We start from the raw sequence: 27,555 nt of genomic DNA, 5'->3' as shown, positions 1-27,555 counted from the left end.
AAAGCACCTGATCGCTACGACGTAAAAAAAAAAAAAAAAAATACTCGTAAGTGCTCTCATGGGTTCGCTGAATACCTTGGTCCCGCAGGTTTCCATCCTTTCTCCGTGAAGTCTCATCACCCTTTTTCACAGATACCACAGGGACACCGCCTCTCAGAATGATATGAGGCTCACACACCACAAACTATATTTTTTATATTTCTATAAAAAAAGAAATAATAAAAAAATGCTTCTGTGTTAGGCACAGACGCTGGCTTTCGTGCAGTAAGGGACACGGTGCCACTCAGCAGCCGTTTCTTCTCTCCTGGGAGGACGGACGTCGTGGGATCTCAAGTGGCCATGGAAGAACCGTAATATCTTCCAGAGACAGTTAAGTGCCCGAGCTACAACTGGGAGTGCAGCTCCCTGGGCCGATCTTAAGCTTCCAAATCATGAACTGATAGGGGACGGGGAGGATGAAACGGAGAGAAAAATATAAATTAGGACCTTATAAAGTACCCAGGCCTCGGGGCAACTGGGTGGCTCAGTCGGTTGAGCGTCTGACTTCCGGTCAGGTCATGATCTTGCGGTGAGTTTGAGCCCCGTGTCGGGCTCTGTGCTGACAGCTCGGAGCCTGGAGCCTGCTTCGGATTGTGTCTCCCTCTCTCTGCCCCCTCCCCACTCATGCTCTGTCTCTGTCTCTCAAAAATGAATAAACATTAAAAAAAAAACCCAACCCAGCCTCAACTCCTTCCTCCTGAGAGTGCTGGCCTAGAAATAGTTGTGCGCGTACTTGTAACATGTAAGTAAGAGGCGACCCAAAGCTGTTGACGTTAAGGTGCAGATGCCCACATCCTTGTGGGTGGTGGCGGCCCCCGCGAAAGCTCCCCAGCCTCCCGCAGTCTGTGACCCTCGCGTGGAAGCTGCGGAATTAAGGTAGACGCCACTGGCTGTACGATGCGTGGCAGAGCTCGGCTGGGGAAAGGCGGAGTCTTCGATTCCAGAAAGAAAGCTGTTTCTGGAAAATGCCATCCTTCGAGGCAACGTTCTTATTTTGGAGGACATCAAAGGCCGGAGGCAAAGCCAAGGCTTTCGTTTTGCCGCACCGCGTGCATGTGAGAGCAGGACCAGGTGGATGGACGCCCCCCACCCGCTCTGTAAACACGGAGGCCGAGTCTGCAAATCATTGGAGGCTCTTTAGCAACTTTAAGGCTCCTCCTCAAGTCCAGTTTATTTGACTCTCTACCGTTGGTAGATTTCGGGTTGGAGACCATGAAAGGTACCTAACATTAATTTCTCAGCTATTTCACTGGTCCGCTTTCCCAAGGTGTCTGCTTTCCTCGCATGCAGACACGGTTACGCTGAAGGTCGCCTGCACGGTGACTCGCGAAGAGCTCCCTCTTCCAGAGCTGGGACGCTTGTCCAGCGGGTCTCCAGGCAGGGAGCTGCCCCGAGGAACCACAGCACCCCTCCCTGCACCCTCCTGCTCGGCTGCCACCTTGGCCGCAGGCTTTGGATACGTTCTTCCAGGCTTTGTCCCAGCGGAATGAGCTCCCCAATCACCAAGCCTCGGGGCGTGTGCTGGGCCTTTCCGGTTCTTCACCAGGAAGCTGGTCTGAGAGAGTTTTGCCCACCTGGAGAGAAAGGGGAGGCAAGAGGTGCAGAGAGGAGGTCTGATGGCGTTGGAGTCTTGCCCCTCCTGAGCTTGGATCCTGTGAGCTAAAAGGGCAGATTCCTTCTTGCTCAGGCTAGCCTGATTTGGATTCCTAACACTCATACTTCTCAAACTTGAGCTTGAAAACCTCATTTCCCCTCAAACAAGTAAAGGGTTTTACACAAGCATGCTGATTCTTTTGAATAATAAAAAAATTTATTTTGTAAATCAAATAAGCACTTTCCAGGTTGTCGTCTATACAAACCCAATCTTGGGGGTATTAGATTTTCTTGTAATACACCGTTACCCTATACAACTGGAGGGAGTAGCGGTTAAAATACAGTGCAGACACAGGTTGCTCTAGTTCTCCATTCATTGAAAAATCTGAATGAGAAGTAGTCACACAGAAACAATCACGTATTTTACTTTCGACAATAAAGATATTATACCCACTCTACAATAAAATGGAATTGAATGTTTGCTTAAGTAGTGAAAAGGTTAATAAATGATTTGGGTTATAATCAGAGGAACGGGAGTGTAAATCTTCAGCAGGACAGGTATTTTCAAAACAGAAGCGCAACAAAAGGCTCGACATTCCCAAACACAGAGAATACAGAAGGAATAGCTTCCGCTTAACACGTTCTTGCTCTAGTGTCAGAAAAGCTGCAAATCTGATACACGTACGTTAAGGCCGAAGTTTCCTAACGGGGGTTCTAGATTCGTTCGCAAAGGACGGCGACAGGTTCAACGGAGCATGGTGGGGTGGAAGAGAAATGCTGGGCCGGTGCTGACATGGTTAATGCACAGGCAGAGGCGGGGACGGGGAGGAGGCCGAGAGACACAGAAGCGAGGCTCCTGTCACTAAGGGCAGCTACAAAGGGAAGGGCACGAGCTGAGCCGGGGCCAACCCAGGCAGGGACATGCTCGCTGTGGCTCAGGGTGTTTATTTTTAGAGTGTTCCCGAGACAAATTCCAGCGAGATGTCTGGTTTGAGTCAAGCCTTTCTTCTCGAACTTGACTTCTCAACTGAGGTCCTTGGCGTACTTGAGGGAAAAAATGAATACATTCGGATTTGGTTCTGTTAGAGACGAAGCTGGAAAACCGGCCGAAGGGGTAAGAACGGCCCCGAGACCAAACTGCTGTTTCCTGGAAAGAACCGTAGAGACAGGCAGGTTTTGCTTACTAATGGAGCAGGAAAGGAGTCCATTTGGTTTAGGTTCTTTAAAAAAAAAACAAAAAACAAAAAACCAGGGCAGGCGGGAGGAGGCAGGAATGCAGAGGCAGCCTCGAAGGAGACGGAGCCTGTCCGTTCGATGCCCTGCCTTGGGCATGCGTAGCTCAGGCACCTGTACCCACAGGGGCGTGTTGGCAGCTCTCAGCTCTGGTTAACTCCCCAGGGCCCGGACACGGGCTCCCTGCGAGTTGGGCCGGGCATCCTCCCCCTTCCTGAGATTAGAAATTAGGCGAAGGCCTATCCCCAAGTGATCTGAATCCCTCTGAGCCAGGCTAGTTCAGGGAACGGTCACGCTGCTCTCAGAAGCCTGGGCCGGCCAGCAGCGGGGAGGACATGCTCGTATTTCTGGCCCATATGCTTTTCCCATAGAAGACCTCTGACCAAACAAAGAGAACACGGTCCCGAACCCTTGTAACCTCCACGGACGCACGCAACCTGAGCCACCCAAAGGCGAAGTTGGTTGTTCCCAAGGTTGCGGGGATGGAGAGGCTGTCCTGTGCTGCAAACGACGGCAGAGCAAAATCCAAGGCCCCGGATCCAGGGCCTGACGCAGCCCACTACTGCAAACAGTGGGGATGGCACTTGGAGTACTTTCTGGCAGATGAAAGAGTGCCACCCCACTGAATGTCACTTACAAACATATTTTACCGGGAAGTAAGGTCACCTCACTTGTTTTTAACCTACACGAGTTACTGTTTGCTCTGAAACGTAATTGCCTACAGTGCTTGTGCCTCTTGGGGATTCTTTTAATTTTGGAGGAGTGTCTGCGCTCCAGGCCCTCTCTCCAAGTTCTTATTAATGAAAGTTGTATCTACATTAAGTAGTGGCAAACGTGGTCTTAATGGGATGCCATTTACTTAAATCTTTAATAATTAAGGCGATTGCTAAATGTGCAGTATTTTCTGGGGCTCCGTCTCTGAAAGGGGAAGAACAAACTGCCACAGTAGTTTATGGAGCAGTTGAGAGAATTCTGGATCAAGTTGAAAACGATTACATTACATTCACTTTGAAACTGATACCACCAATGCCAAAGTACTTGATTTTCATGCTTATTTGGAGTTCAGAATCTCTGTGCTAAACCTATGTTTTGAAAAAAGACAATGATTTACACTTCCGGAAGTTTCAAAATGACATCCAAAGGACAAAGGTAATTTGTCTGCCAACAGTGACGGTGGGTGATTTATTCCACCCGTTTGAGCGACACTTGTCTTCTCCACCGTACCAGGTCGTGTGCACACGCGTGTGGAGAGAGATGGAAAACATGGTCTCCGTGTCCTCCTTTTAAAAATGCTTCTCCTCTCCCACATCAGTCATTCAAATAACATGAGAACGTGCTTCTCTAAAAGGACCCTGTCGGTATCTAGGCATTTATTTGTTTTAAAAACCAGAGGTAAGGTAGGTATAAGAAAGTCTTGAACAACCAAACGCATAGACCCAGGTTTGGACGATGAGCCGGCACGACGGTTCTCTAACTTCCAAGCATATTCATTAAAGAAAGACTTGTGTAAAAAGTGCATCCGCTATCCAAAGATCTAGATACTGCTGCGGAAGGAAAACTGAGTGGTTCTCTTGCATGCAAAGCAGATGAAGACCAGAAGGAAGGAGACCGTGTTGCACAAACTAGACTTCCATGCCGAGAATTAGCGCGTTTTCTAGGTAGGCAATGCCACAAATGGGAGTTACCTTACGGTTCTCACATCACGGAGACTTAAGTGAGAGGGTGGGAGAGAAACCTAGCACTCTGGGAGGTAAAAGAGAGTCCCCAGTACCATTACAAAACTTCGTTAGGCAGCAAGATTTTCTAGCTGGAAGGCACGTAAAAAATAACCATGACAATAACAAAGACAATGGAAAGGAAGAGGAAAAAAATCTGCTTTGGGTGGACAGGAGAGGGGCATCATTAACACCCCAAACAACTGGGCCTGAAACACAGTTACCCTAATGTGGGGACTGGCTGATGGGAAGGACCGGGTCCTCAGGTAAAGAGGATTTGGTGCTCTTGGTTCAGTTTCGGTGATTCTTCAGCACTTAGTGAAGACGCTGAGACCCCCACGTCCTCTGACAAAAGATTTAAAATTGTGGAGAATTATGCAAATATTTACTGTCGATATGTCCCACAGGTTAGACCAAGTTCACTGGTCCAGCTGAGCGGGGTCTCCCACGCTTTGTCCACCACTGCTCAGCGTTACAAAGCCAACTAGACAGAAAAGACGAAAGGAACAATTATGAAATTCTTGACTCCTTTCCTTGGTCATATGTCCATACTCTGCATAAAATAAATAATACATGTTAAACCGAAACCAGGGTTAAAATCTGGAAATGGGGGAGGGGGTGGGGAAGGACAGCAATCTGGGTTTCTTAAGGCAGAACGATAAGGATTTCTTTAAACAGACACTTTATTACATCCACAGGCGATAAAATCCCAGAGCTACTGTTAGGCACGTAAATACAGACCCTGTAAGAAAAAAAAAAAAATCGAGCATAGTATTAGTTAACAGTTACTTAAGGAACAACTTTTCATTAAGAAAACACAACTGTTTATCCACCTACCCACCAAGCAAAACAATGAACAAACGCAAGAAACTCAGATCGTCTGCTAATGTGCCACATTCCACGAGACACCTGCTCACGACAACACTCCACTACTTGGGGCACCAGGGTGGCTCAGGCACTTGAGTGTCTGCCTTTGGCTCGGGTCAGGATCTCATGGTTCGTGAGTTTGAGCCCCATATTGGGATCGCTCCTGTCAGTGTGGACCCTGCTTTGGCTCCTCTGTGCCCCCCCCCCCCCCTTTCTCTGCCTCTCCCCTCCTTGCACGCTCTCAAAAAAATAAATATAAAAACGTTAAACAAAAAACAAAAAAAAACCCTCCACTCCTTCAAATCATCGTCTTCAAAGTACAAATTATCCAGTATTCAACAAAACTTTTTAATGAAAGCTGAGAATCACAGAAATTCTGTGGTCACAAAATACATGTATATTACAGGGACACACCCTTTAAACCTTCATGAACAAAATTCCACTTCTAAATGCTCTAGAAACTTGAAATACTGATTAATCCAAAATGTTAAATAGGAGTTGCAACGGATGGCTAATTATATTCACACGTGAGTCTTGATTTCCTCTTCGGGCTCAAAAATTACAAAAGCAAAACAGCTCCTCACAGGGAGTGGGACCAACTGAAGCAGAGAGATCACAGTTCAAAAGCCTTTTACCCCATCCATAAAATGTTCTATCTTGAATTTCACTAAAAAAGTTTTCAAGTAAGTAACGACTGTTCAATGAGAGTAACTTACAAAACTTAAGATTCTGACCATCGTAAAGCACGTCGCTATGCTACTAAGGGGAAAAAAAGGCGAATTACGGTATGATGATCCATCTATTAGAAATTGTAAGGTGCCTTCTAATTTCAGAGACGTTAAAATGTGAAAAGAAATGTGTTAGAATCAACAAAGTGCACATCTTTGACTTATTTTCTAAATTCTATGTATTTTCAGCTGTTCTGAACGACTTCGACACAAAATAGCTTACCTGCTAAATATTTAATGTTATCAAGCTTGTGCGACTCCAGCATGGTTTTGAGGCCAGCGACCTCAGTGTCTATCTTCCTGTCGGTCTGGGTGACAGCCCGATCTTGCTGGGCATGCTTTTAAAACAGAGAGAGTCACAGCATTAAACCAGCTGGGATACCTCTGTCCCCATGGCTCCCTCCTAGGGACCCTCCCCAGCAGGGTGCAGTCGGAGAGAAAGCTGGGGTAAGATTGAGGAGACCTGGGCTTTGGTCTCTGTTATTCTATCTTCACACTATGTGCACTGATCAGGGCCTTTAATATTCCTATTACTTTATTGTAAGAATACAGTATACAATACATACAACACACAGAATACGTACTGACTACTGATGTTACTGGGAAGGCTTCCGGTCAACAGGAGGCTATTGGTGGTGAAGTGCTCGGGGAGTCACAAGTTATATGCAGAGTTCTGATGCATGGGAGGGTCCCTAATCTCCCTATCGTTCAAGGATCACTTGTAGTTCCTTATGGCTAACAATTCAGGGAATGAGTAAGGAAATAAATGCCTGGATGAGTAGAAAATATTCTGGAGGAATATTCTATTCTCTGATGGAAGTGTCTTGTGGGTTTCAGAGGTCCCAAGTAACATAGGAGGGAAAAAAAGTAATGCATGCCCTAAGTTCAAAAACAAAATAAAAAATAAAAAATCTCCATTCCTTATTCTTCAGTCACTGAGATTTAAACTTTCATTAAGATAACCAAATGTTCTATTAACTGCAAAAAAAAAAAAAAAAATCCCCAGGATGCTCCACACTTCTGGGTGCATACCCCAAAAACTGAAAGCAGGGACTCCAACAGGTACGTGTCCAACCACGTTCATAGCGGCATTATTCACGACGGCCAAAAGACGGCAGCAACCCAAGTGTCCACTGACCGGATAATCCAAATGTGGCACGTCCATATAATGGGATATTATTCAGCCTTACAAAGGAGGGCAATTCTGACACGTGCTGCAACACGGATGAACTTAAGGGCATTGTGCTGAGTGAAATCAGCCAGCCAGTCACAAAAGGACAAACACCGTATGACTCCACTTCCATGAGGTCCCCAGAGTAGTCAAACCCATAGAGACAGAGAGTGGAACAGGGGACAAGGGAATGGCGACCTAGCGTGTAGCAGGTGGTTTCAGTTCTACAGGTGGTCAAGAGTTCTGCAGATGGACGGCAGTGATGGTTGTGTCATGATGTGGATGTACCTAATGCCATCGAACTGTTCACTTAGAAGCGGTTCAGGTGGTGATTTCATGTGTACTGAAAAGAAAACCCCTAGGACGCTGAGCCCGCGTGCATCCTCCCTATGACACATCACGAATGACAGTAACCATGCGTGGGATGAAGCAAAGGTGGACACAACCATCAAGGAAAGTCAGTCTCATGTCTTACCAATGCCACCATTTCTGTCCTCATTTCCAGCAGCTTCCTTTCATTCAACGAATACTGAAACAAACATGTAACCCAGGTCAGATTCTGATTTATTCCTTTCTCCCTTTCCTCCTTCTGCATTCTCCGTACTTCCAAGAACACAGAACACTAGAGATCACCTCTGCTGCTAGCCCCTCTCCTGTAGATGCGTTTGCTCAACTTTCTGATTTCTAGCCACTCACTGCTCCAGTATCTGCATTCCTTTCATCACCCTGTCACCCCCTACCTCTCTCCCCTGCTCCTGTGCTCGCTTCGCTGTGATGTCATTAGGCCCCTCCCACCAGGGGACCAATCTGAATGGCTGCTGAGTCAGATGCCTTTTGGTTGTGAGAGGGTTGAAAAAAGTGGGGAAGGATGTAGTTTGGGAGCTATCCCTTCACAATTACAAAATTGGTCACTAGCTGAGGCTTAGACAAAGATAGGAGTTTTATAAAGTTGGGGGAAAAGTAGTTTCAAAGAATATTATTCTGTGACGCACATGTTGCCTAAAGATACAATTTAAGTACATCGATACAAGAAATGCACAAACCATCACATGTTGGTTTTAATTACACAACAACAACCCACTTGGGTGTTGTCACAATCCAGTGTTAATAAAGGAACAGACTAGCACTACCCAGAATCAAAATGGTATCTTGCCTTTGGCTATTAATGCTTATGCAAAGATTTAGTGCAATTTTGTTGTCATTGAGACCAAATTCAGACATACCACCTTAGCAATGGGCATTAGGATTTAACTGAGTTAATGAAAACCTATAATTTAAGTGAAAAATTAGCTTTTAATTCGTCACTAAATTAACATTGTTATAGGAGAGAAAATCAATGCTCTAGTATCTAGAAACGTTCTAGCTATAAAATGTTCCCCTGGCAATACCACACGGATAGAGTATAAAACCAGTGATGCCCAGAAATGAAAAAAAAAAAAGATAAAGAAAAGAAAAAGAAGACAAAACAAAACAAAACAAAACAAAACCAACAAAACCCAAAACCCCAAATCAAGGAATAGCCTAGGACCAAAGACTGCTCATCGCCTCTTTGTATGTCAAGGTTTCAGAAAAGGAAAGAGCTATGCATCAAATCACCACAAGAGGGCAGGGTGGACTGGATCTTTCTGCAAACCTTGGGCTCCAGTCTTCCCTAAGTCAGTCTTGACTAAACAGAAAAGAAAAGCCTAAATCTTGACATGGCCATGGATTTTAGAATAACTTCTATGGGATTCCATCTTCCTGCACCCCAAAGCAGTTTATAGGCTGTACTGCTTTTGAAACTGGCTGGAAGTGCCACCAGTTATATCTTTGAATCAGCATTATAACTTTAATTTTATTACTATTATTTTTTAAGTAGGCTCCACGCCCAATGTGGGGCTTAAACTCAAGACCTTGAGATTAAGGGTCGCATGCTCTACTGAGTCAGCCAGGCAGCCCAGAATGATAACTTTATTAAACGAGGAAAGGGAGGGTCAAATAACTCATCTTCCCCAACGCACACTGAATCCACGCCAGCTGTGAAACAGTATATACGGTTGTCCTGCATTTCAGAGTCTTCTATGTTAAGGATTACTGAGAACCATTTCTCAGCTGGGCTAATAAATCACATAAATTCACTGGCTTTAGCCCATGTTTATCAATCCCATACCTTCCCATCTCCTAGATGTATTTCTTCCCCACCTGGTTAGCTATGGGCTAAATCAAGTGCATTCAGATTTTCTGCTAGGTACATAACCCATAGGGACAAATGTAATTAAAAGAGTTTCTCTTCTTCTAGAGACTAATTGTATGCTAATGATTGTCAACTATTTTAGCGGGAGGAGGTGATTTAATCTTCATGGTTGAGACGTGTTTTTTAAGACAAGAAAGACAGGTGACATGGGCCTAATAATTACTTTGGACAACAAGGCTCGGCTCAACTCCTGAAATCCAGACACAGTTCTAAAATAAAGTTAAGTACCTATTTGCATTTCAGTACTGGCTTCATTTATCATCGCAGCACATTTTGGTTACAGACTGTGAAAAACACGAAGTCAATGGACAAATGTGCATACTCAGTTTCTACAGGTGTATCCAGTTCCGTTTGTGAAAGATGCTTTGCACCCCGTATTTCTCATTATCCTAAGAATAAAGACGCTATCTAACTACTGCTATCAAATTGAAATAAAGCCTGAAGAAGATGGATGGCTTAAAAATCGCCAGAGGCAACTCAACATGTATCTTTATTAGAACATATTCACTGAAGCATTATGTACAATCACTGAGACGTGGAAGAGGTAAGTGTCCGCTGATGGGTGAATGAAGAAAATGTGTATATGGGGCGCCTGGGTGGCTCAGTTGGTTGAACATCTGACTTTGGCTCAGGTCATAATCTCACAGTTCGCGGGTTCAAGCCCCACGTCAGGCTCTGTGTTGACAGCTTGGAGCCTGGAGCCTGCTTCAGATTCTGTCTTCTTCTTTTTCTCTCTGCTTCTCCCCCACCTGTGCAATCTCTCTCTCTCAAAAATAAATGTCAAAAAAAAGAAAAAAAGAAAATGTGGTGTGTGTGTGTACGTATATATGTGTGTGTATGAAATATTACTCAGCCATAAAAAGAAGGAAATCCTGCCATTGGGAACAACATGGATGGACCTCGGGTGATTAAATAAGAGAAAGACAAATACCGTATGATCTCTCTTACATGTGGAATCTAAAAAACTGCCCCCAAACCAAAAAGAAACCCCTCAAAACCTGAGCTAACAGATACAGAGACCAGATTAGTGGCTGCCACAGGTGGGAGCTGCAGGGTGGGTGAAATGGGTCAAAAGGTACAGACTTACAGTCGTAAACACTGTAAGTCCTGGGATGTAACGTAAGGCATGGTGACTACAGGTAATTGTACTATATTGTATATTTCAAAGTCGCTAAGAGAACAGATCGTAAAAGTTCTCATGGCAAGAAAAAAATTTTGTAACAATGTATGGTGAGAGATGGTGACTAGATTCACAGTGGTGATGGTTTTGCAATGTATACAAATATGAAATCATTATGTTGTATGCCTGAAATGAATATAATGCTGTATATGTCGATTATAACAATATAATAAACTTTTCAAAAAGTATTACTGTGAAAGTTCTGAGGGGGGGAAAAGTACTTATCTGCATCGTGTTTGAAAAAAGCAAGGGCAGCAGAACTGTATTTCCAGTTTTCTTGGGTCCCCGTATGTGATCCCACAAATTGCTGTATGAGTGCTAGTCGGCTTACTTACTCTAGTATCTTTTTTGTAACAAATGTATACAACTACTTTTCCTAATTAAAAGTTTCAATTTAATGTAACTTAAAGAATCATTTAGAGTTTGCATTTCAAAACAATGCAATAAAGTCATTAAGATGTCTTTATTAAAAAAAAAAGACTATGCTTTGGATTCTGCATCTCCCTCTCTGTCTCTCTCAAAAATAAATAAACTTAAAAAAAAAAAGCTTACATGGAAATATTTTTTTAATCCTGAATTTCAGTGTAGAATTTGATATTAATAATTTAATATTCAAGACAGATCATCAACTTAACTTTTGAGAAATCAGGACCCGTGGAGGTTTAAGTCAGATTAAATAGAGCGAGATTGAGTTTGGTTTCTTTGGTAACATCCAAGTAACACATAATTTAGTCTCTCTGAAATAAGATTCAAACTTGATTTGACCAAGATTTTAATTAAAAAAAAATTTTTTTTTAAGATTTTTTAAAGATTTTGAGTAATCTCTACACACAATGTGGGGCCTGGACTCGTGTCCCTGAGATCAAGAGTCACAGGCTCTACGGACTGAGCTAGCCAGGCATCCCTCCAAAATTTGCATTTTAATGCCATTTTGGAAAGCATCAAATTTAAGCTGTAAGCCAAAAACAGAATTAAAGCGAAAACTGCCTACCAACAATACCTGGGTAAGTGTGTGCCACCACTGCTGAGCTGTAAATAAGCTCAGACCTGACCAAGTACGCATCCTGCGGAGAAATGAATTCGCACTCGGTTTTTAAAGAAAGGACATACCAGTTCCTTCACTCTGCTCTTTTCTAGATTGAACTCTAGTTTGGTATCTGTCCGGACCTTGACCACTTCATCCTAGGAGGAGGGCAAAGAAAGAAAGAAAGAAGTCCACAGTGAGAAAGGGGAACCTTGGGGTGCGAAGCCTAGAATGGTGACCCTGCTGGTTCTCTCCTGAGCCAACGGCTGAGGCACGGGGCGGGGCCAGGGGCTCTCAGAGATACGGAGACAGGAGGACCGTCCCTGGCCAAGCCATGGCTGCACTCAGCCCTGTCTTGGGAGTCCCCAGTCGTATACACAAACAATCCCCTTTTATGCTCAAGTCAGTCCGGGGGGGTTACTGTCGCCTTTAACCTCAAGATTCCCAGTGTAATCTCTACAGAATTCGTGGCAAAAGTCATTCCCCGGACCACTCTGGAAAGCAGAGTTGGGCTCAAAGAAGGAAAATACTAAATTCTGGTTTAAATAAAGCCTTCTTTCTGACACTCACCAGAACCTTTTCTTCCTTAACATCCATGTCCTTTCCACTTAAAAAAGAAAAAAAATCAAACAGCTGGCACAGTAAGCATTTAAAACCACAGGTAATTCTCCAAGGCCAGTCTAAGAGAATCTAGAGGTTCCAAGTGGCTACCTAAGAATTTTTTAACCTAAAAATGACTTAATTCATCCGATTCATCCTAGAACACAATTTTCTTAACGAATTTGGTTACAGACATCGCTAACTTATTCCGTGACTATGTTCTTAGCTAAATCTTCCAATGTGTACTTCTGAGACATATTACACAAATAATTAACATAGAATTAAAGGGCTTCTGACATTATATTTATTACTACGTTTATGTAAGCACAAACAAGCAAGCAGGAGCAAGGATCTTACCATTACTTGTTGTTTTAACCGATGTAGTTCGAGGTTTATTTTCTAAAAACACATTAAAAAAAAAAAGTCAAGGGTACGTTTAGAAGGTTAGAAAAAAAATACACAAAACTTGGTAATACACACATCAGGACAAGTATGTGCATGAGTTTTCCTGATTCTTTTCTCATTGAACACGAACCTCGCCGCATTCAGAATGAAATGTGACCCGCACAGCCCCCGCAGCAGAAATCTGTCAGGCCAGGAGGGTGAGACCATGCGTGTGCCTATCTTGAGATCAGTTTTAATTCATTTCGAAAGTTACATAAAATCAATAATGCAATTGTTTTCAACATACACGTCTGCCTCCAGAGGCCCTGCTTTCTTTAATACCTCCTTCAACTTTGAACGAATTCTGCCTTCAAACAAGCTGATTTCAAGGACAAGTGTGAGAGTTTCAAACTTTACCATTTTCTAGCAAAAGAAGGAATCTTTTGCTAGAAGGCTTCTTACAAGACTAGGATGAACCGGTAATAAATGGACTCCTCTACGGAACTCTAACGAGGACTGAAAACAAAAGGAAGGATGCAAACACAGCACGGGCCGCACTTTACAAACCACGGGATTCTTAACAGCACCACTTGGTCAAGAGAACCCAAATTTGGAAACAATTTTAATATGCACTTGACCCTTGAACAACGCAGGTGTTAGGGGCGCTGACCCACACACAGTTAAAAATCTGCATATAACTTCTGACTCCCCCAAAACTTAACTAATAGCCTACTGTTGACTGGAAGCCTTACCAATAACATGACACATATTTTGCATGTTATATGTATTGTATACTATCTTCTTACAATAAAGTAAGCCACTGAAAAGGTAATGTTATTAAAAATCTTTTAATGTTTATTTTTGAGAGAGAGAGAAAGAGAGAAAGAGAGAGAGAGAGGGAGAAACAGTGTGAGCAGGGGGAGGGGCAGAGAGAGAGGGAGACACAGAATCTGAAGCAGGCTCCAGGCTCTGAGCCGTCAGCACAGAGCCCGACATGGGGCTCACACTCACAAGCCGTGAGATCATGACCTGAGCTGAAGTCGGAAGTTGAACAGACTGAGCCCCCCAGGTGCCCCAGAACAGGAAATGTTGTAAAGAAAATCCTAAGGAAGAGGATACACATTCACTGAACTGTGTAAGTGGACCTCTTCAGTTCCAACCCACGTTGTTCAGGGGTCAATCTCCTGTACGTCACAGGAAAATAATGTGGCACATTCACATGACCCTACAGACAGTGGACAAGAGCAAAACCTGCTGCTGCAAGCCACAATGGATGCTTCCCCCGGATGAGGTTCTGGAAAAGGCAAAACTGGCCAACGGTGCCACAGGCCAGGCTAGTGGTTTCCTAGCAGGGTGGGGGGTCAGCAGATTTCTGGGGTCCCAGTAACATTCTACTTCTCGACCTGACTGGTAGCGGGCACCTGGTGAAGACACGTCTATCGTGCACTTTGTCTCTGCGTGTTGGGTCTCAACGTCTCGATACTATTTTGTAAGGATGAGGGGCTCTTCAGTGTTACCTCATTTTCTGCTCTGAGGGCTGAAAATTCACTCTTCTCCAAAATAACCATATCTTTTTTCACATTAGCAATCTGAGACATGATTTGCTGAACAGTGATCTCCTAGGAAGAGAGAAACAAAACACATCAATAACCTGGGCGGGCCTAGGACGTCCGCCTCCTACCTGGTATCATCTTTGTGAGAAACCGGAAGAACGCGGACGTGAGAAAAGTAGCGCAGCGAGGCCATGCTCTGTTAATGGGGAAAGGAAAACGGTAAAGACCAAGTCCAGTATCATCATCAAGCGTGCCACGGTTAGAAGGGTGGCAGTCTGAGGGCCAGCGGCTCACGAACACGCCGCCACAGTGCTGGCCAGATCGCCATTTGTTGCGTATGGCTGGTGGACTGCAACAGTCTGTTTTCAAGCATAGTGAGTTTTCCAGCACGATTCTACAACAGTGGACGAAAGAGCTTCAAATAAATATCTTTTATGCCACTGGAATCATTCGCCTCTCAACTACTGGTTAAAAGTACCATATGCTTTTCAGAGGTGCCTGGGTGGCTCAGTGGGTTGGGTGACTGACTTCGGCTCGGGTCACGATCTCACGGTTCGTGAGTTCGAGCCCCGCATCGGGCTCTGTGCTGACGGCTCGAAGCCTGGAGCCTGCTTCCGATTCTGTGTCTCCCTCTCTCTCTGCCCTTCCCCTGCTCGTGCTCTGTCTCTCTCTCTCAAAATAATAAACATTAAAAAAAGAAATTAAAAAAAAAGTACCATATGCTTTTCAATAGAATATTATCCAAAAATATATATCACAAATAACATCCCAGCTTCAGACTTTAAAATTGCTACAGTGCCCCAACTAACCTGCTGCATCTTGGTGACCATATCCTTGTAGACGATATCCATATTGGCATCGGTGATCTTGACCAAGGCAGAGACAGTGATTTCTGCTTGCTGGGTGGTAAACCCTAAGCGAACACACACAGACAGTCACACTCTGGAGACTCCGTTCGTCACAAAACAAAATAAAACCCAGAAAAAAACCCTTCACAGAAAGGGAGACAATGCAAAGAAAGGGAGAAAGTGAATTCAGAAAGCCCAGTGTGGCAGGAGGTGAAGAGACCAGAGTCTGTGATGTGTCTGTCACTCTGGACAAGCATGACACATCGGAGTCTATTTCCCCAAGTAAGATAAAGGGTTGGGCTGGTGTCCTCTAACATCCCACCCAGCTGTCAAAAATCATGTTTCCAGAGAATGTCTCATGACAAAGAGGAAGCCTGAAGTGTGGGGTCAAGGGAAGGAAAGCAAGACTCAAAATTACAGATGCAGTTTACTGCTTTTGTAATTCAACAAAGACCCTAGGTAATTTTTCTTTTTCTCTGTGTGGTCCACATTTTCTAGAATGACATGTCTTCCCGAATTTTAAAATGTACATGTTAGTAAAGAATAATTTACCTAAGTAGGAAAGTTCAACTGTTTTATAACCTGCATAAATCCGTCAAATCACTGACCATATAAAGATAACTAGTAATTCAGCTGTTAATTTATTTGAGGTTAAAAAGACAAAATCATTCTTTTATGTTTCCTCTACAAGTCTCTTGGGTTACTTGTGGAGAGGGGGCCAGGTGCTACTCAGCAAATGATACTGAATTAAATTATATAAACATCCAACTCAGCAGTGTTACTGTTTCCAATAACTGTAGACGGTAATTTACATTTCACATTGGAAATCCTAATAAAAATGCTTAAAACCAAGTCCCTGGAAAGTAATTTTTTTTCTATTAAACACTTTCAGCCATAAGAACTACGGAAGAATCTACTGATTATTGTAATTAAAGGCACTCTGAATAAAGTTACAACTGATACAATTTGGATCAGACGAAGCATGGGAGTAAAATTTTTAAAAACCAAAGGCAAAGACTTGAAAGAAACAAAAAAGGACCTCCAAAGACCTACTCCCTTCACTTTACTCGAAATCCTTAAATTTTCAACACGTGGGTCATGCACATTTAGAAAAATCATCTAAAAGGTTACCCACCAAAATGTTAATGCTGTTTAGCTCTGGGGTATTGGGATTCAAGACAGTTTTTTTGTTGTTTCTTTTCTGCCTTCCCCATTTTTTGAAAATGAAAATGCGTCTCGCAAGTTTTGAAACTTTATGACAGGTTCCCAGTTAAATATAATTAGTTTGGCAGCGATGAGTAAAAGAGAAAGAGAAACCGGAGAACTTATGCTGATGATCAACTGCACAACCTTATAATTTATAGCCAGCTGTGGGAGGAGAAAGGGATAAGAAAAAGCAGAAGTTAGGCCTAAAAACCTGCCGGGTTACCAGGTACAAATCAATGTTTTGTGAGGAGGACAGACCAATACACGATCGGGTCAGGGAAGCTGCAAGACGGACGGAACTTCTCTCAAGCAGGAGACACAGCCGCGGAGAAGAGGACAGAGGGTGGGGCGTTCCTGGACGGGTCCTTCTGGGCCTCACCCTACGGCATGGCGGACCCATATCGCTCCTCTAACAGGCTTCGAGCCCTACACTGCAGTGGGTTCCTCCCAACACCGGTCTTGAGAGATGCAAACACTCAGGGGTCAAGGTTTGAAAACAAGAAAAGCAGGAAGTACATCCATCGGAATAAGACACTTTAAACATGAACAATTTCTATTTATCAAAACTAACTAAATCGACTTGTATGGGGGGGGGAGGGGAAATAAACCGCACCTGTTAGCGGGACGTAGCTCTGAGGCCATCTCGAGGCCACTGCAGCTACCCTGCCACTTAGCAAAATGTGTGACGCTTCCTCACCAACCCCACGCACCTGCGTGGAGCGAAACCTCCCCATTATCTTGAACGCGTCTTTTTACGTTGGGTTACTTTCAATGCAAGAACACGAGGTCCATCCAAAAAAGGAAAAAGTAGGAAGGCTTCTGCTTATCAAGACAATTCTTATGCCCCTCTTCTCACTTATGCTCTTCTTTTCCAAATTCTGAGCTGAAAGACACTTTGGTGAAAGAAAGGCCTAACGTTTCAACTCTGAGAAGCAAAGTGGTGAAAATTATGATACAGTGCTTGACCGTTTCTCCAAAGTGCGTTCAAGTACACGGTATTTCCTTTAATTCTCAAAAAGATCTTCGGAATTCTTATTGTGCTGACGCTACCGATGAGATGAAGAGATGGAAACTGGGAAGAATGACAGAGCTGCCTGGCTGTGCAGCGGGGCCCCGGGCAGAGCTTGAACCCAGAACTTCTAACTCCCCTGCCCAAGCACAGCAGAACTCACACCATCGCGTGTCCTGGGCAAGTGAAGCACAGGGTAGCCCGGAGAAACAGCCACACAGTGTAGTAAAGGGTCACAGTACAGAGAATGAGAATTGGTGTGTCGGTCTAGATGAGACAAAAAGAGAATGTGGGGCGCCTGTGTGGCTCAGTTAGTTAAGTGTCAGACTGCGGCCCAGGTCACGATCTCATGGTTTGTGAGTTCGAACCCCACGTCGGGCTCACAGCTGTCAGCACAGGGCCTGGAGCCCGCTTCAGATCCTCTGTCCCCACTCTCTCTCTGACCCTCCTCCACTTACACTTACACTCTCACTCTCACTCTCTCTCTCTCTCTCAAAAATAAACATTTAAAAAATAATAATAAAACATAAATAAAAGAGAATGTTACCTATGTACTGAAGGCACTTTCAGTAAATGTCATATATGTTAGAGCTACCTTTCATGTTAATGAACAGCAATAAGGGAAAATATTAGACTATTTAAAAATGCCACAAGTTAGAATTATTAGCAATTGCTGCTCAGGAAAATTTTAATTTCATAAAAGTCTTCAAAGCACACATCATGCATAGTAATAAAGCTACCCCTTCTATGCTACAGACAGCTGTCACAGGAACCATTCCTGACTTTTGCTAAGTTGTGTCTAAATTTTTATCTAGAACGCTGTACTTCTAGAATGATGTTATAAAAAATACACTTCTTGGGGCGCCTGGGTGGCTCGGTCAGTTAAGCGTCCGACTTCGGCTCAGGTCACGATCTCGCAGTTTGTGAGTTTGAGCCCTGTGTCGGGCTCTGTGCTGACAGCTCAGAGCCTGGAGCCTGCTTCGGATTCTGGGTCTCCCTTTCTCTCTGTCCCTCCCCTGCTCACATACTCTCTCTCTCTCTCTCAAAAATAAATAAACATTAAAATAATTTTTTTTAAATACACTTCTCTCAGACAGAGAAAAAATGGGTGGGAAAAGTCTCAACTGTACCAATGAAGCGAAAATGTCCTTAAGCAAAAAATAAGAACTTAAAAAACAGAGTGACCAAAAGATTACCTGTAGACTTACAAGTCAAAGAATAATATGAGAAATTAGATAAGATCATGAGAAGTCATATTTTACAGCGTTTTTTTTTCTGTGGCATTGAGCTTGGCACAAAAGGATTACCATTTTCTTCGAGTAAACACACTAAGGCATGGGTGTCGAAGTAGAGCTTCCTGTTCCCACAAGAGGTGAACTCCCTCCTTTTGTGCTCCACATCTCTCCTGTGTTCCAGCTGCAGGCTTCCAGCAGACAGGCTTAGTTCTAGAAAGGACAGCACAATAAAGCTCAAAACAGGACCTGGTGGTAAAGGAAAGCCATGAAAGAACATGGCATACCTCAAAAGCCTACCCGGTTTTTTTTACATTTATTTTTTAAAAGTAATCTTTACACCTAAAGTGGGGCTCAAACCCACAACCCCAAGATCAAGAGTCGCGCACTCTTCTGAATGAGCCAGCCAGGCACCCCTCTTTTTTTTAAACAGCTTTATTGAGATGTAATTCACATACTATGCAATTCACCCATTTCAAGTGTTCAATGCGATTTTTACTATAGAGTTCTGCAACCTTCTCCACAGTTAACTCTAGAACATTTCCATCATCCGAAAAAGAAACCCTACACCCTTTAGCTATCACGCCCCAATCTCCCTACTCCCTGACCCCCACGCAATCCCTTATCTACTTTCTGTCTCTACGCATTTGCCTGCTCTGGGCATTTCATAGGAAGAGATCATAAGGGATGTGGTATTTGTGACTGGTTTCCTTCACTTAGGTGAGGTTTTCAAGGTTCACCCACCTTGTAATTATGTGCACTTTTTATACCTTTTTTATTGCTGAATCACATTGTGTTTCACGAATATACCAATTTTTTTCTTATCTACTCATCAGTTGAAGGACGTTTGAGTTGTTTCTACTTCCTGGCTATTAGGAATGATGCTGCTGGGAACATTAGTGTATGAGATTTTGTGTGAACCAGTTTTCAGTTCTCGTGGGTATATATCCAGGATTCAAACTGTTGCATCATATAGTGACTGTGTTTAACCTTATGAGGTTATGACAGGCTATTTTCCAAAGTGGCTATGCCATTTTTCATTCCCAACAGCAGTGTCTGACGGATACAATTTCTCTACATCCTCAATATGTGAAATTGTTTTATTTATTATTATTACAATCATCCTAGGGGGTATAAAGTGGTATCCCATTGCAATTTTATTATTATTTTCTTTAGATGTCTCTTCAACTATGGTATTTACTTATTTGTTCTCTACGATTAAGAGTCTGTTTCTTGGCTTATCTCTCTCTCACCTTTTTTCCCCTCTGTTTGTTTCTTAAATTCCAAATATGAGTGAAATCATAGGACTTATTTCACTTAGCATTGTACTCTCTAGCTCTATCCATGTCTTTGCAAATGGCAAGATTTTATCCTTTATATGACTAAATAATATTCCAATGTATATCTATACCACATCTTCTCTGTCCATTCATCAGCCGATGGACCCTTGGGCTGCTTCCGTAATTCGGCTATTGTAACTAATGCTGAAATAAACATAGGGATAGTCCATTGTAGTTTTCATTTGCACTTCCCTGATGCCTGATGTTGAGCATCTTTTCATGTGCTTAGTGGCCATTTGTATATCTTCCTTGGAGAAATATCTATGTCCATTTAAAAAAAAATTGGGTTATCTTTTTATTATTGAGTTGGTTGTTAAGAGCTCTTTATACACTTTAGATAAAAGTTCCTTATCATTTATATGATTTGGAAATATTCTCTCCCATTCTGTGGGCTGGCTTTCACTTTATCGACGGTGACTTTTGAAGCACAATAGGTTTTTATTTTAATGAAATCCAATTTATTTATTTTTTGTTCCTTGTGTTTTTGGTGTCATATCTCAGAAACCACTAGCTAATTCCAGGACACAAAAATTTACACCTATATTTTTTTCCTAAAAGTTTTATAATTTCAGCTCTCATATTTAAGTCTTTGATCCATCTAACTTTTATGTGGTGTGAGATGAGGGTTCAACTTCTTTTGAGTGTGGATGTCCAGTTGTTTCAGCATTATCTTGGAATTTGTCAAAAATCAATTGGCTGAAAATATAACGGCTTATCTCTGGGTTCTCCATTATATATCACTGATTTATATTTGTCCTTATACCAATGCCACATTTTCTTGACTACTTGTAGCTCTGTAGTATAAGTTTCTATATCAGGGAAGAGTCGTCTAGTTTTGTTCTTTTTCCAGATTGCTTTGGCTATTCTGAGTCCCTTGTATTTCCATATGAATTTTAGGATCAGTTTACCAATTTCTGCAAAGAAGACACGTGAAACTTTGAGAGAGATTGTTTTAAATCTGTATATTAATTGGAGGAGTACAAATTCAATCCATGAACATAGGATGTCTTTCCATTTCGTTTTTTTTTTTTTTTTTTTTTGGTTTTACTGTTTATTTATTTTTGAGAGACAGAGACAGAGACAGAGTGCGAGTGGGAGAGGGGCAGAGAGAGGGAGACATAGAATCTGAAGCAGGCTCTAGGCTTTGAGTTGTCAGCATAGAGCCCAACTCAGGGCTCGGACTCACGCACTGTGAGATCATGACCTAAGCCAAAGTCAGATGCTTAACCAACTGAGCCACCCAGGCGCCCCTATGTCTTTAATTTTTTAATAATGTTATGTAGGTTTCACAAAAAAGCTGACACTTGAACACAGGTTTTAACCACATGGGTCCGCTTATACACAGATTTTTTATAGTACGGTACTGTAAATGTATTTCCCCATCTTTATGACTTCCTTAACAACATTTTCTTTTCTCTAGCTTACACTATTATATGGAATAGAACACGTCATAGACAAAATATTATATTACACACAACTGTCTATTAGGTAAAGCTTCTGGCCAAGCTATTACCAGTTAAAGTTTTAGGAAGTCAGAAGTTAAACACAGATTTTCAACCATGTGGAATATAAGTTTTGTGGGTTTTTATGTTAAATTTATCCCTAAGTATTTTATTCTTTCTGATGCTACTATAAAGGGTATTGTTTTTTAGATTTTTTTCAGATTGTTCATTCTAGTGTAGAGTAATGCAACTGATTTTTTTTTTTTTTTTTTTTACACATTTTTAATTTTGATCTTGTATCCTGCAATCTTGCTGAACTGGTTAATTAGCTCTAATGGTTCTTTTAGCAAATTCCTTAGAGTTTTCTATTTACAAGATTATGTCATCTATGAAGAGTGATAGTTTTACTTTTTATCTGGATGCCTTTTGTCTTGACCGGGTCAGAACTTCTAGTACAATGTTGGATGGATGGTGATTTGCTCCTGATCTTTGGTGGGAAAGTATTCGTCTTTCACTATTAAGTATGATGTTAGCTGTGGGTTTTTCACAGATGCCTTTCACCTTTTTATCTGAAGGGGTGCTGAATGTTGTCAAACTCTTTGTCTTTTGAGATGATCATGTGGTTTCTCTTCTTTATTTTTTTAATACGGTGCAGTACGTGAATTGATTTTCAGATCTTAAATGAACCTGCTGTTCCTGGGACAGAATCCCCTTTTGTCACGATGTATATACTCCTTTCTTACATAGTGCTGGATTTGATTTGCTGCGTATTTTGCTGAGGAGTTTTGTGTCTTTATCCATAAGAGGTATTGGTCTATAGTTTTCATTCTTTGTGATGTCTCTGTAAAAGCCTCTTTAGAGAGAGGTGTCCTAACAATTTGTATATTATCTTTTCTATGAATTTCTGTGCATTTAGCCACAGATCCAACGCATTTTGTAAACTTGTTTTGAGGTTCCCTGGCTTTTGTATTTCATGAACCCTAAAAATAGTTTTCAAAAATATGTAACAATTGCAATGCCAATGAGTAATTCTGTCAAAAAGGACATTTAAACATAATAGCTCCTTACTATTACAATCATACTATAAAAGACACTTTGACAGCAAAAGAAAAAAAAAAAAGAGATGAACAATATAAAAAAAAACCTTTCAGGGGCGCCTGGGTGATTCAGTCGGTTGAGCATCCAACTTCGGCTCAGGTCATAATCTCACGGTTGGAGTTCGAGCCCCGTGTCGGGCTCTGTGCTGATAGTTTGGAGCCTGGAGCCTGCTTCGGATTCTGTGTCTCCCTCTCTTTCTACCCCTCCCCTGCTCATGCTCTGTCTCTCTCTGTCTCTTAAAAATAAATAAATGTTAAAAAAAGTTAAAAAAAAAAAAACCCTTTCACTTAAATGTAATAAACATAGCTGTATGAAAATATTGCCTCATATTTGTCCTTACTTTTCTACGATGCCAGGTTTGGAGAAGGGTGGTAGAAGAAAGAACAGTCACTACTCAGAGTTCAAAGGTTTTCTCAGTAAGATCCCTAAGTGACTAGAAAGATAGTTCAGCTAATCAGCTCCTATAGTCAGTCCTTCACCTCCAAACATTTTAAAGGAAACTGCACATAAGCAAAAGTGTGGTGTGGACAGGACCCTACAGATCTGATGCTTGTCTGTAAGCTACAGCAGTGGTTCCCACCTTGGAAAGAGGCTCAGTCGGGATCAGGTACAAGAAATCCAATAATCATTTTGTACCAAGCGCGGTTTGCAGACTGATGAAATACAAAATGCAACAGCTATCATATGTCTGTGTGAATTTAAGGGTTAAACAAACAAAAAAAGGTCCTTACTTTCAGAGAACTGTTAGCCTACAGTATAAGGTCCTTGGCAAGGGGCAACCGGATGGCGCAGTTGGTTAAGTGTCCGACTTCGGCCCAGGTCATGATCTCATGGTTCATGAGTGTGAGCCCCATGAGCATTGGGCTCTTTGCTGTCAGCACAGGGCCTGCTGTATTCCCCTCTCTCTCTGCCCCTCCCCCACTTATATTTTTTTCTCTCTCAAAATAAATTAAAAAAAAAAAGGCGTTGGCAAAGCATACAAATACAGAGCCTGTCCTAATTTAGCCCACACTTGCCCTTTCAGCTTTCTTTCCAGCCACTTAAGCTATTCCGTTTCCTGCACTTACATAACCTTGGTACACCAACCTTAAGTCTGCTCTGCCCCCCTTTTTCAACTGGTAAATTTTACGAAACCTTTTTACGCTTTTTCATTTAATTTTACAATCTGCTAAGCACATACTAAGTTCCGGGCAGAGCATTACACTCCTCTGTATGGTTCTGTCTGCTAGTTCCACCCAGGGCAGGGGGCAGCCTTGATTGCTCCTTATCTGCGTTCTCAGCCCAGTTCAGACAGCTCGATCACAGCACTCCCTGTATTATTCCCACATCTGTATCATCCATTAGTCCAAACATCCCAAGAGCAGCCAGTCTTAGTCACGTTCGCGTTGTTAGCATCTAGCAGAAGGCCTGGCATGCTGCAGGCCAGAAATAATTTTTTTCTTTTAATGTTTATTTATTTGAGACAGACAGAGAGTGTGAGCAGGGGAGGGGCAGAGAGAGAGGGAGAGAAAGAATCCCAAGCAGGCTCTGCACTGTCAGCACAGAGCCCGACGTGGGGCTGGATCTCCTGAACCATGAGATCATAACCTGAATGGAAATTAAGAGTTGGATGCTTTAACCGACTGAGCCACCCAGGTACCGCCAGAAATTTTTTAAGGGAACTCTATGATCTGGATTATGAGACTGTCTAGAAAGAAAATTTGAAATCAACTTCTTTCACCTCTTCACCAATGATCTTTCTTTTTTACATTAAGTTGCTCAGTTAGATCTGGTCTTTTTTCATCCTTTCTGTCCAGTCCTGAGATAAAAGTGGCCTCCGTGAGAAGAGACCCCGAATGTCTGCCTGACACAGAACAGACCTAGCTCGAGAAACAGTGGGGGTGGACAAATGAATGACCGAATCTCTTACGGGGCTCCCTAGAGGTTACCCCACCCATCTTTCAACTGTGCTGAACTGTCCCATGGGTCGCGAGTTGAAAACACAGGAGTCTAGAGGGGGCTTGTGAAGAGTGATGGAGTTTTCTAGTATCAAATTTCTTGTTTAACCAACAAAAATAATCACTTGTGTGATTTAAAATCTCTCTCTCTCTCTCTCTCACACACACACACACACACACACACACACACACAATCACAACTACTTTCGAAGCAAGAGCTAATTCCAAACTTCGATACCACAGATTTTTTTTTTCTCGTCCAAAAACAACTTATTTCGGTCGCAAAATATGTACTGCCATCTGAAAAGTGGAGAAAAGGACTGGCCACTTGTCACTTGGCAGGCCAACCTCTGCTGACAGAAGCTGCATGTCCTGCCTTCTGTCAAAGGGCAGAGCCTGAGGACGACCAATATTCTGGCATGTGGAATACCTCTGACTCATTTTTTCTCCTTTATGGTGACAACACAGTGAGGCCCAAGAACTGGGAACTCCTACCAATAACCAGGAAGCAAGTAAAGGGAGCTATGCTAAAGTGTCATGTGGAATTCTCCTTTGGAGGGACCATCAGGCTATCAAAAGGATATTAAGAATACATACAAAAGCAGCCCAAAGTTGGCTTTGAACAGAGGAGGAAGCCAGGCACAAACTTCCTATTCGTAACATCCTCAAGTCTCAGTAGCTCTGGTACTGAACACAGCATGAGGCTGGAGGCAAAGGACCAAAACTTATGCTGCTAGTTAATGGGCACACACACTCCTTAAGTGTGTGTTGTCTGTTTCCCCATAGTTAGGCATCCGTTCTCACTGTGAAGAATGAGATCCTTTGAGACTAACCCAATAGGACCTCCTTCTTGACACACTCTCAGAAAGCTGATGAGAAAAGGCTCTTCCCCTTTGCCCCAGCATCTTGAATTATGAAATGAAAATAAATCACAAGTTACCAGCCTGTCAAAAAAAAAAAAAAAAAAGAAAGAAAGAAAGAAAAAAAGAAAGAAAGAAAGCAGCAAAAGCACTGAAATAAAGACCAAGGCCATCTCTAACTCAGAATTACTGCAGGACACTGACAGAGTTCACGACTCTTTCTCCACCCTTTATACATAAAGCTTCCTCCCTTCACTTTCTTCCTCTCCCAATCAGTTTCTCCCCCAGCCACAGGCATTCTCAAATTTTAGACGCGGTCAACATTCACAGGGCATTTCTACTGAGAAAAACGTAATAAATAAATAAATAAATAAATACCCATCAGTGTAGTTACTGATGGCTACCAACTCATACGTATAGGCCACCCAAAGTGATATTTTTGCCCTTTGCTAATTAATAAAGATGACCACAAATGATGGATCTAGTAAGCAACCATTTGCTGTCTAGTAAACTGAGCCTGTTTTTGGACTTCCCTAATCTTTATGCAGGGCAGTGACTGCCCTCACCTTCCAGAATTTAATCAAATGCCACCTTCTGAATGAAACCTATTCTGATAACCCCATTTAAATCCAGAGCTGGAGGCCCCCCTCACTTCTAACCCTTACCACCTCTGTTTTTTTTTCCCCTACAGTATTTACGTACGTATATGTAAATTATATGTGTATGTGTAAGTTAAAGCTATCAAGCCGTATCATCTCCTCTGCTAGAGTGAAGATCCGAGATTTTGTCAATTGATACATCCCAAGGACCCAGAAAAGTGCGAAACACAGAACAGGCAACTAGTGGTTAAGGAGTTAATAAACCCGTTAGAGTAGGGGGGCACGGGGGGGGGGGGGCGCCTGGGTGGCTCAGGTCAGATCTCACCGTTCGTGAGTTCCTTGGGAATCGGGCTCTGTGCTGACAGCTCAGAGCCTGGAGCCTGCGTCCGATTCTCTGTCTCCCTCGCTCCCTGCCCCTCCCCCGCCCACTGTCTCTCTTAAAAATAAATAAACCTAAAAAAAAAAAATCCATGAGAGTCGGAAATAAAATGGTAATAAGCTCGCAGACCCCCGCAGCCGCCCGCACCCCAGGCGCGACAGGACGCACGAGTGAGCGGCGCCCACGCGGCGGCTCCCCGCATCCCGGAGCACCGGCTCCCCGCCCAGCGCGCGGTCCTCCCCGCAGCCCGAGCCAACAGCGCGCCACACACCTGGTGCCCGGGACTCCGCGTCATTCGGCTCTTCCCGGCTGGCCAAGGCCAGGCGACCGCGGGTCACCAGGGCAGGGCACCACACAGACCTTCGTCCCCACGCCCCAGCAGAGGAGCCCGGCGACCTCGGCAGACCCGACCTGTGGGTGGCCGAGCCTCCCCCCTGCCCCAGCTCGGGAGGTTAAAGCCAGAGCTGCCCCCGCATCCCGCGGCCGCGCGGCCCTCACCTCTCCTGGAGGAAGCGACGGGGGCCACCCGGCCGCGGCACAGGTGGAGGAGGCCCGCGGCCGAGGCGACGCCCGGGGGGAGGCCCCGCAGGCACCTCCCAGCGCCGCCGCGACCGGCGGGGGGCACGGAGGGCCCCGGGCGCGAGCGCTCCCGCTCCGCGAGGGGCCGGCGCGGGGAGGCGGCGGCGGCCAGGCGCGGGGAGGGCACGAGCAGGAGGAGGAGCAGCGGGGAGGCACGTGACGCTCCGCCGCGGGCCGCCGGGGCGCGGGGCCGCAGCGCCCCCAAAGCCCCCGGCAGCGCGGACAGGCAGTGGCGCGCCGGGACGCCGCGGCCGCCCGGGCTTCCGCAGCGGCCGGAGGGCAGGAAGAGCAGAAGCCGCCGGCGGCCCGTAGGGCGCTTCGGCCTCCCGCCCGCGGCGAAGCCGCACTCCATCGCCACGGCGGTCACCGGCCTGGGCGCGCACTCATGCCGCCCCTCGCGCGGCGCCGGCCCGTGTCAGACGGCAGGAGCGAGCGTGGGCGGCGGCCTCGACCCGCCCTTTCCTGCCGGGCTGCCGGGCTGCCGGGCTCCGGACGCGCGCGGAGGCGGGGCGGGGCCGGGGGCGGGGCCGGGGGCGGGGCACGGTCCCAGGCACCGCGAGAGTGACTTGCCCCGGACCAGCTCAGTAGGGTGGAGGCGGCGGGCGCTCCCGGATCTGGGTTGCCTGCCGGGCTGCCACGATTTGCATATTCAGTGTTCTGGTGTCCTTACAAAGAAATTAATGACCGTGGCGCCCTTCAGAATCCC

The 27,555-nt window shown here is 44.1% G+C and overlaps 1 protein-coding gene across 11 annotated transcripts; it reads right to left on the bottom strand.

The window, feature by feature from the left end:
• Positions 1 to 613: 613 nt before the first annotated feature.
• Positions 614 to 27,348, bottom strand: MCUR1 (mitochondrial calcium uniporter regulator 1). Of its 11 annotated transcripts, none has more exons than XM_023253674.2 (9): positions 26,769 to 27,341; positions 18,691 to 18,828; positions 15,130 to 15,233; positions 14,285 to 14,386; positions 12,741 to 12,782; positions 11,870 to 11,941; positions 7,822 to 7,875; positions 6,399 to 6,513; positions 614 to 1,613 (listed from the first exon to the last, which is right to left on the bottom strand). In XM_023253674.2, the coding sequence occupies exons 1-9, from the start codon at positions 27,199 to 27,201 to the stop codon at positions 1,579 to 1,581; spliced, it is 1,095 nt and encodes a 364-aa protein (XP_023109442.2). In that variant the 5' UTR covers positions 27,202 to 27,341; the 3' UTR covers positions 614 to 1,578. The 11 variants fall into 11 exon arrangements, with proteins under 11 accessions (XP_023109442.2, XP_023109440.2, XP_023109441.2 ...); XM_023253672.2 differs by lacking the exon at positions 614 to 1,613 and adding an exon at positions 1,828 to 5,064; XM_023253673.2 differs by lacking the exon at positions 614 to 1,613 and adding an exon at positions 1,828 to 5,322 and having other exon boundaries at positions 26,769 to 27,339.
• Between the last annotated feature and the right edge of the window lie 207 nt (positions 27,349 to 27,555).

This window comes from Felis catus, chromosome B2 (genome assembly GCF_018350175.1).
Source record: "Felis catus isolate Fca126 chromosome B2, F.catus_Fca126_mat1.0, whole genome shotgun sequence".
NCBI lineage: Eukaryota > Metazoa > Chordata > Mammalia > Carnivora > Felidae > Felis > Felis catus.
The sequence above is the reverse complement of the archived record's forward strand: the minus strand, read 5'-3'. Positions and strand labels throughout refer to the sequence as shown.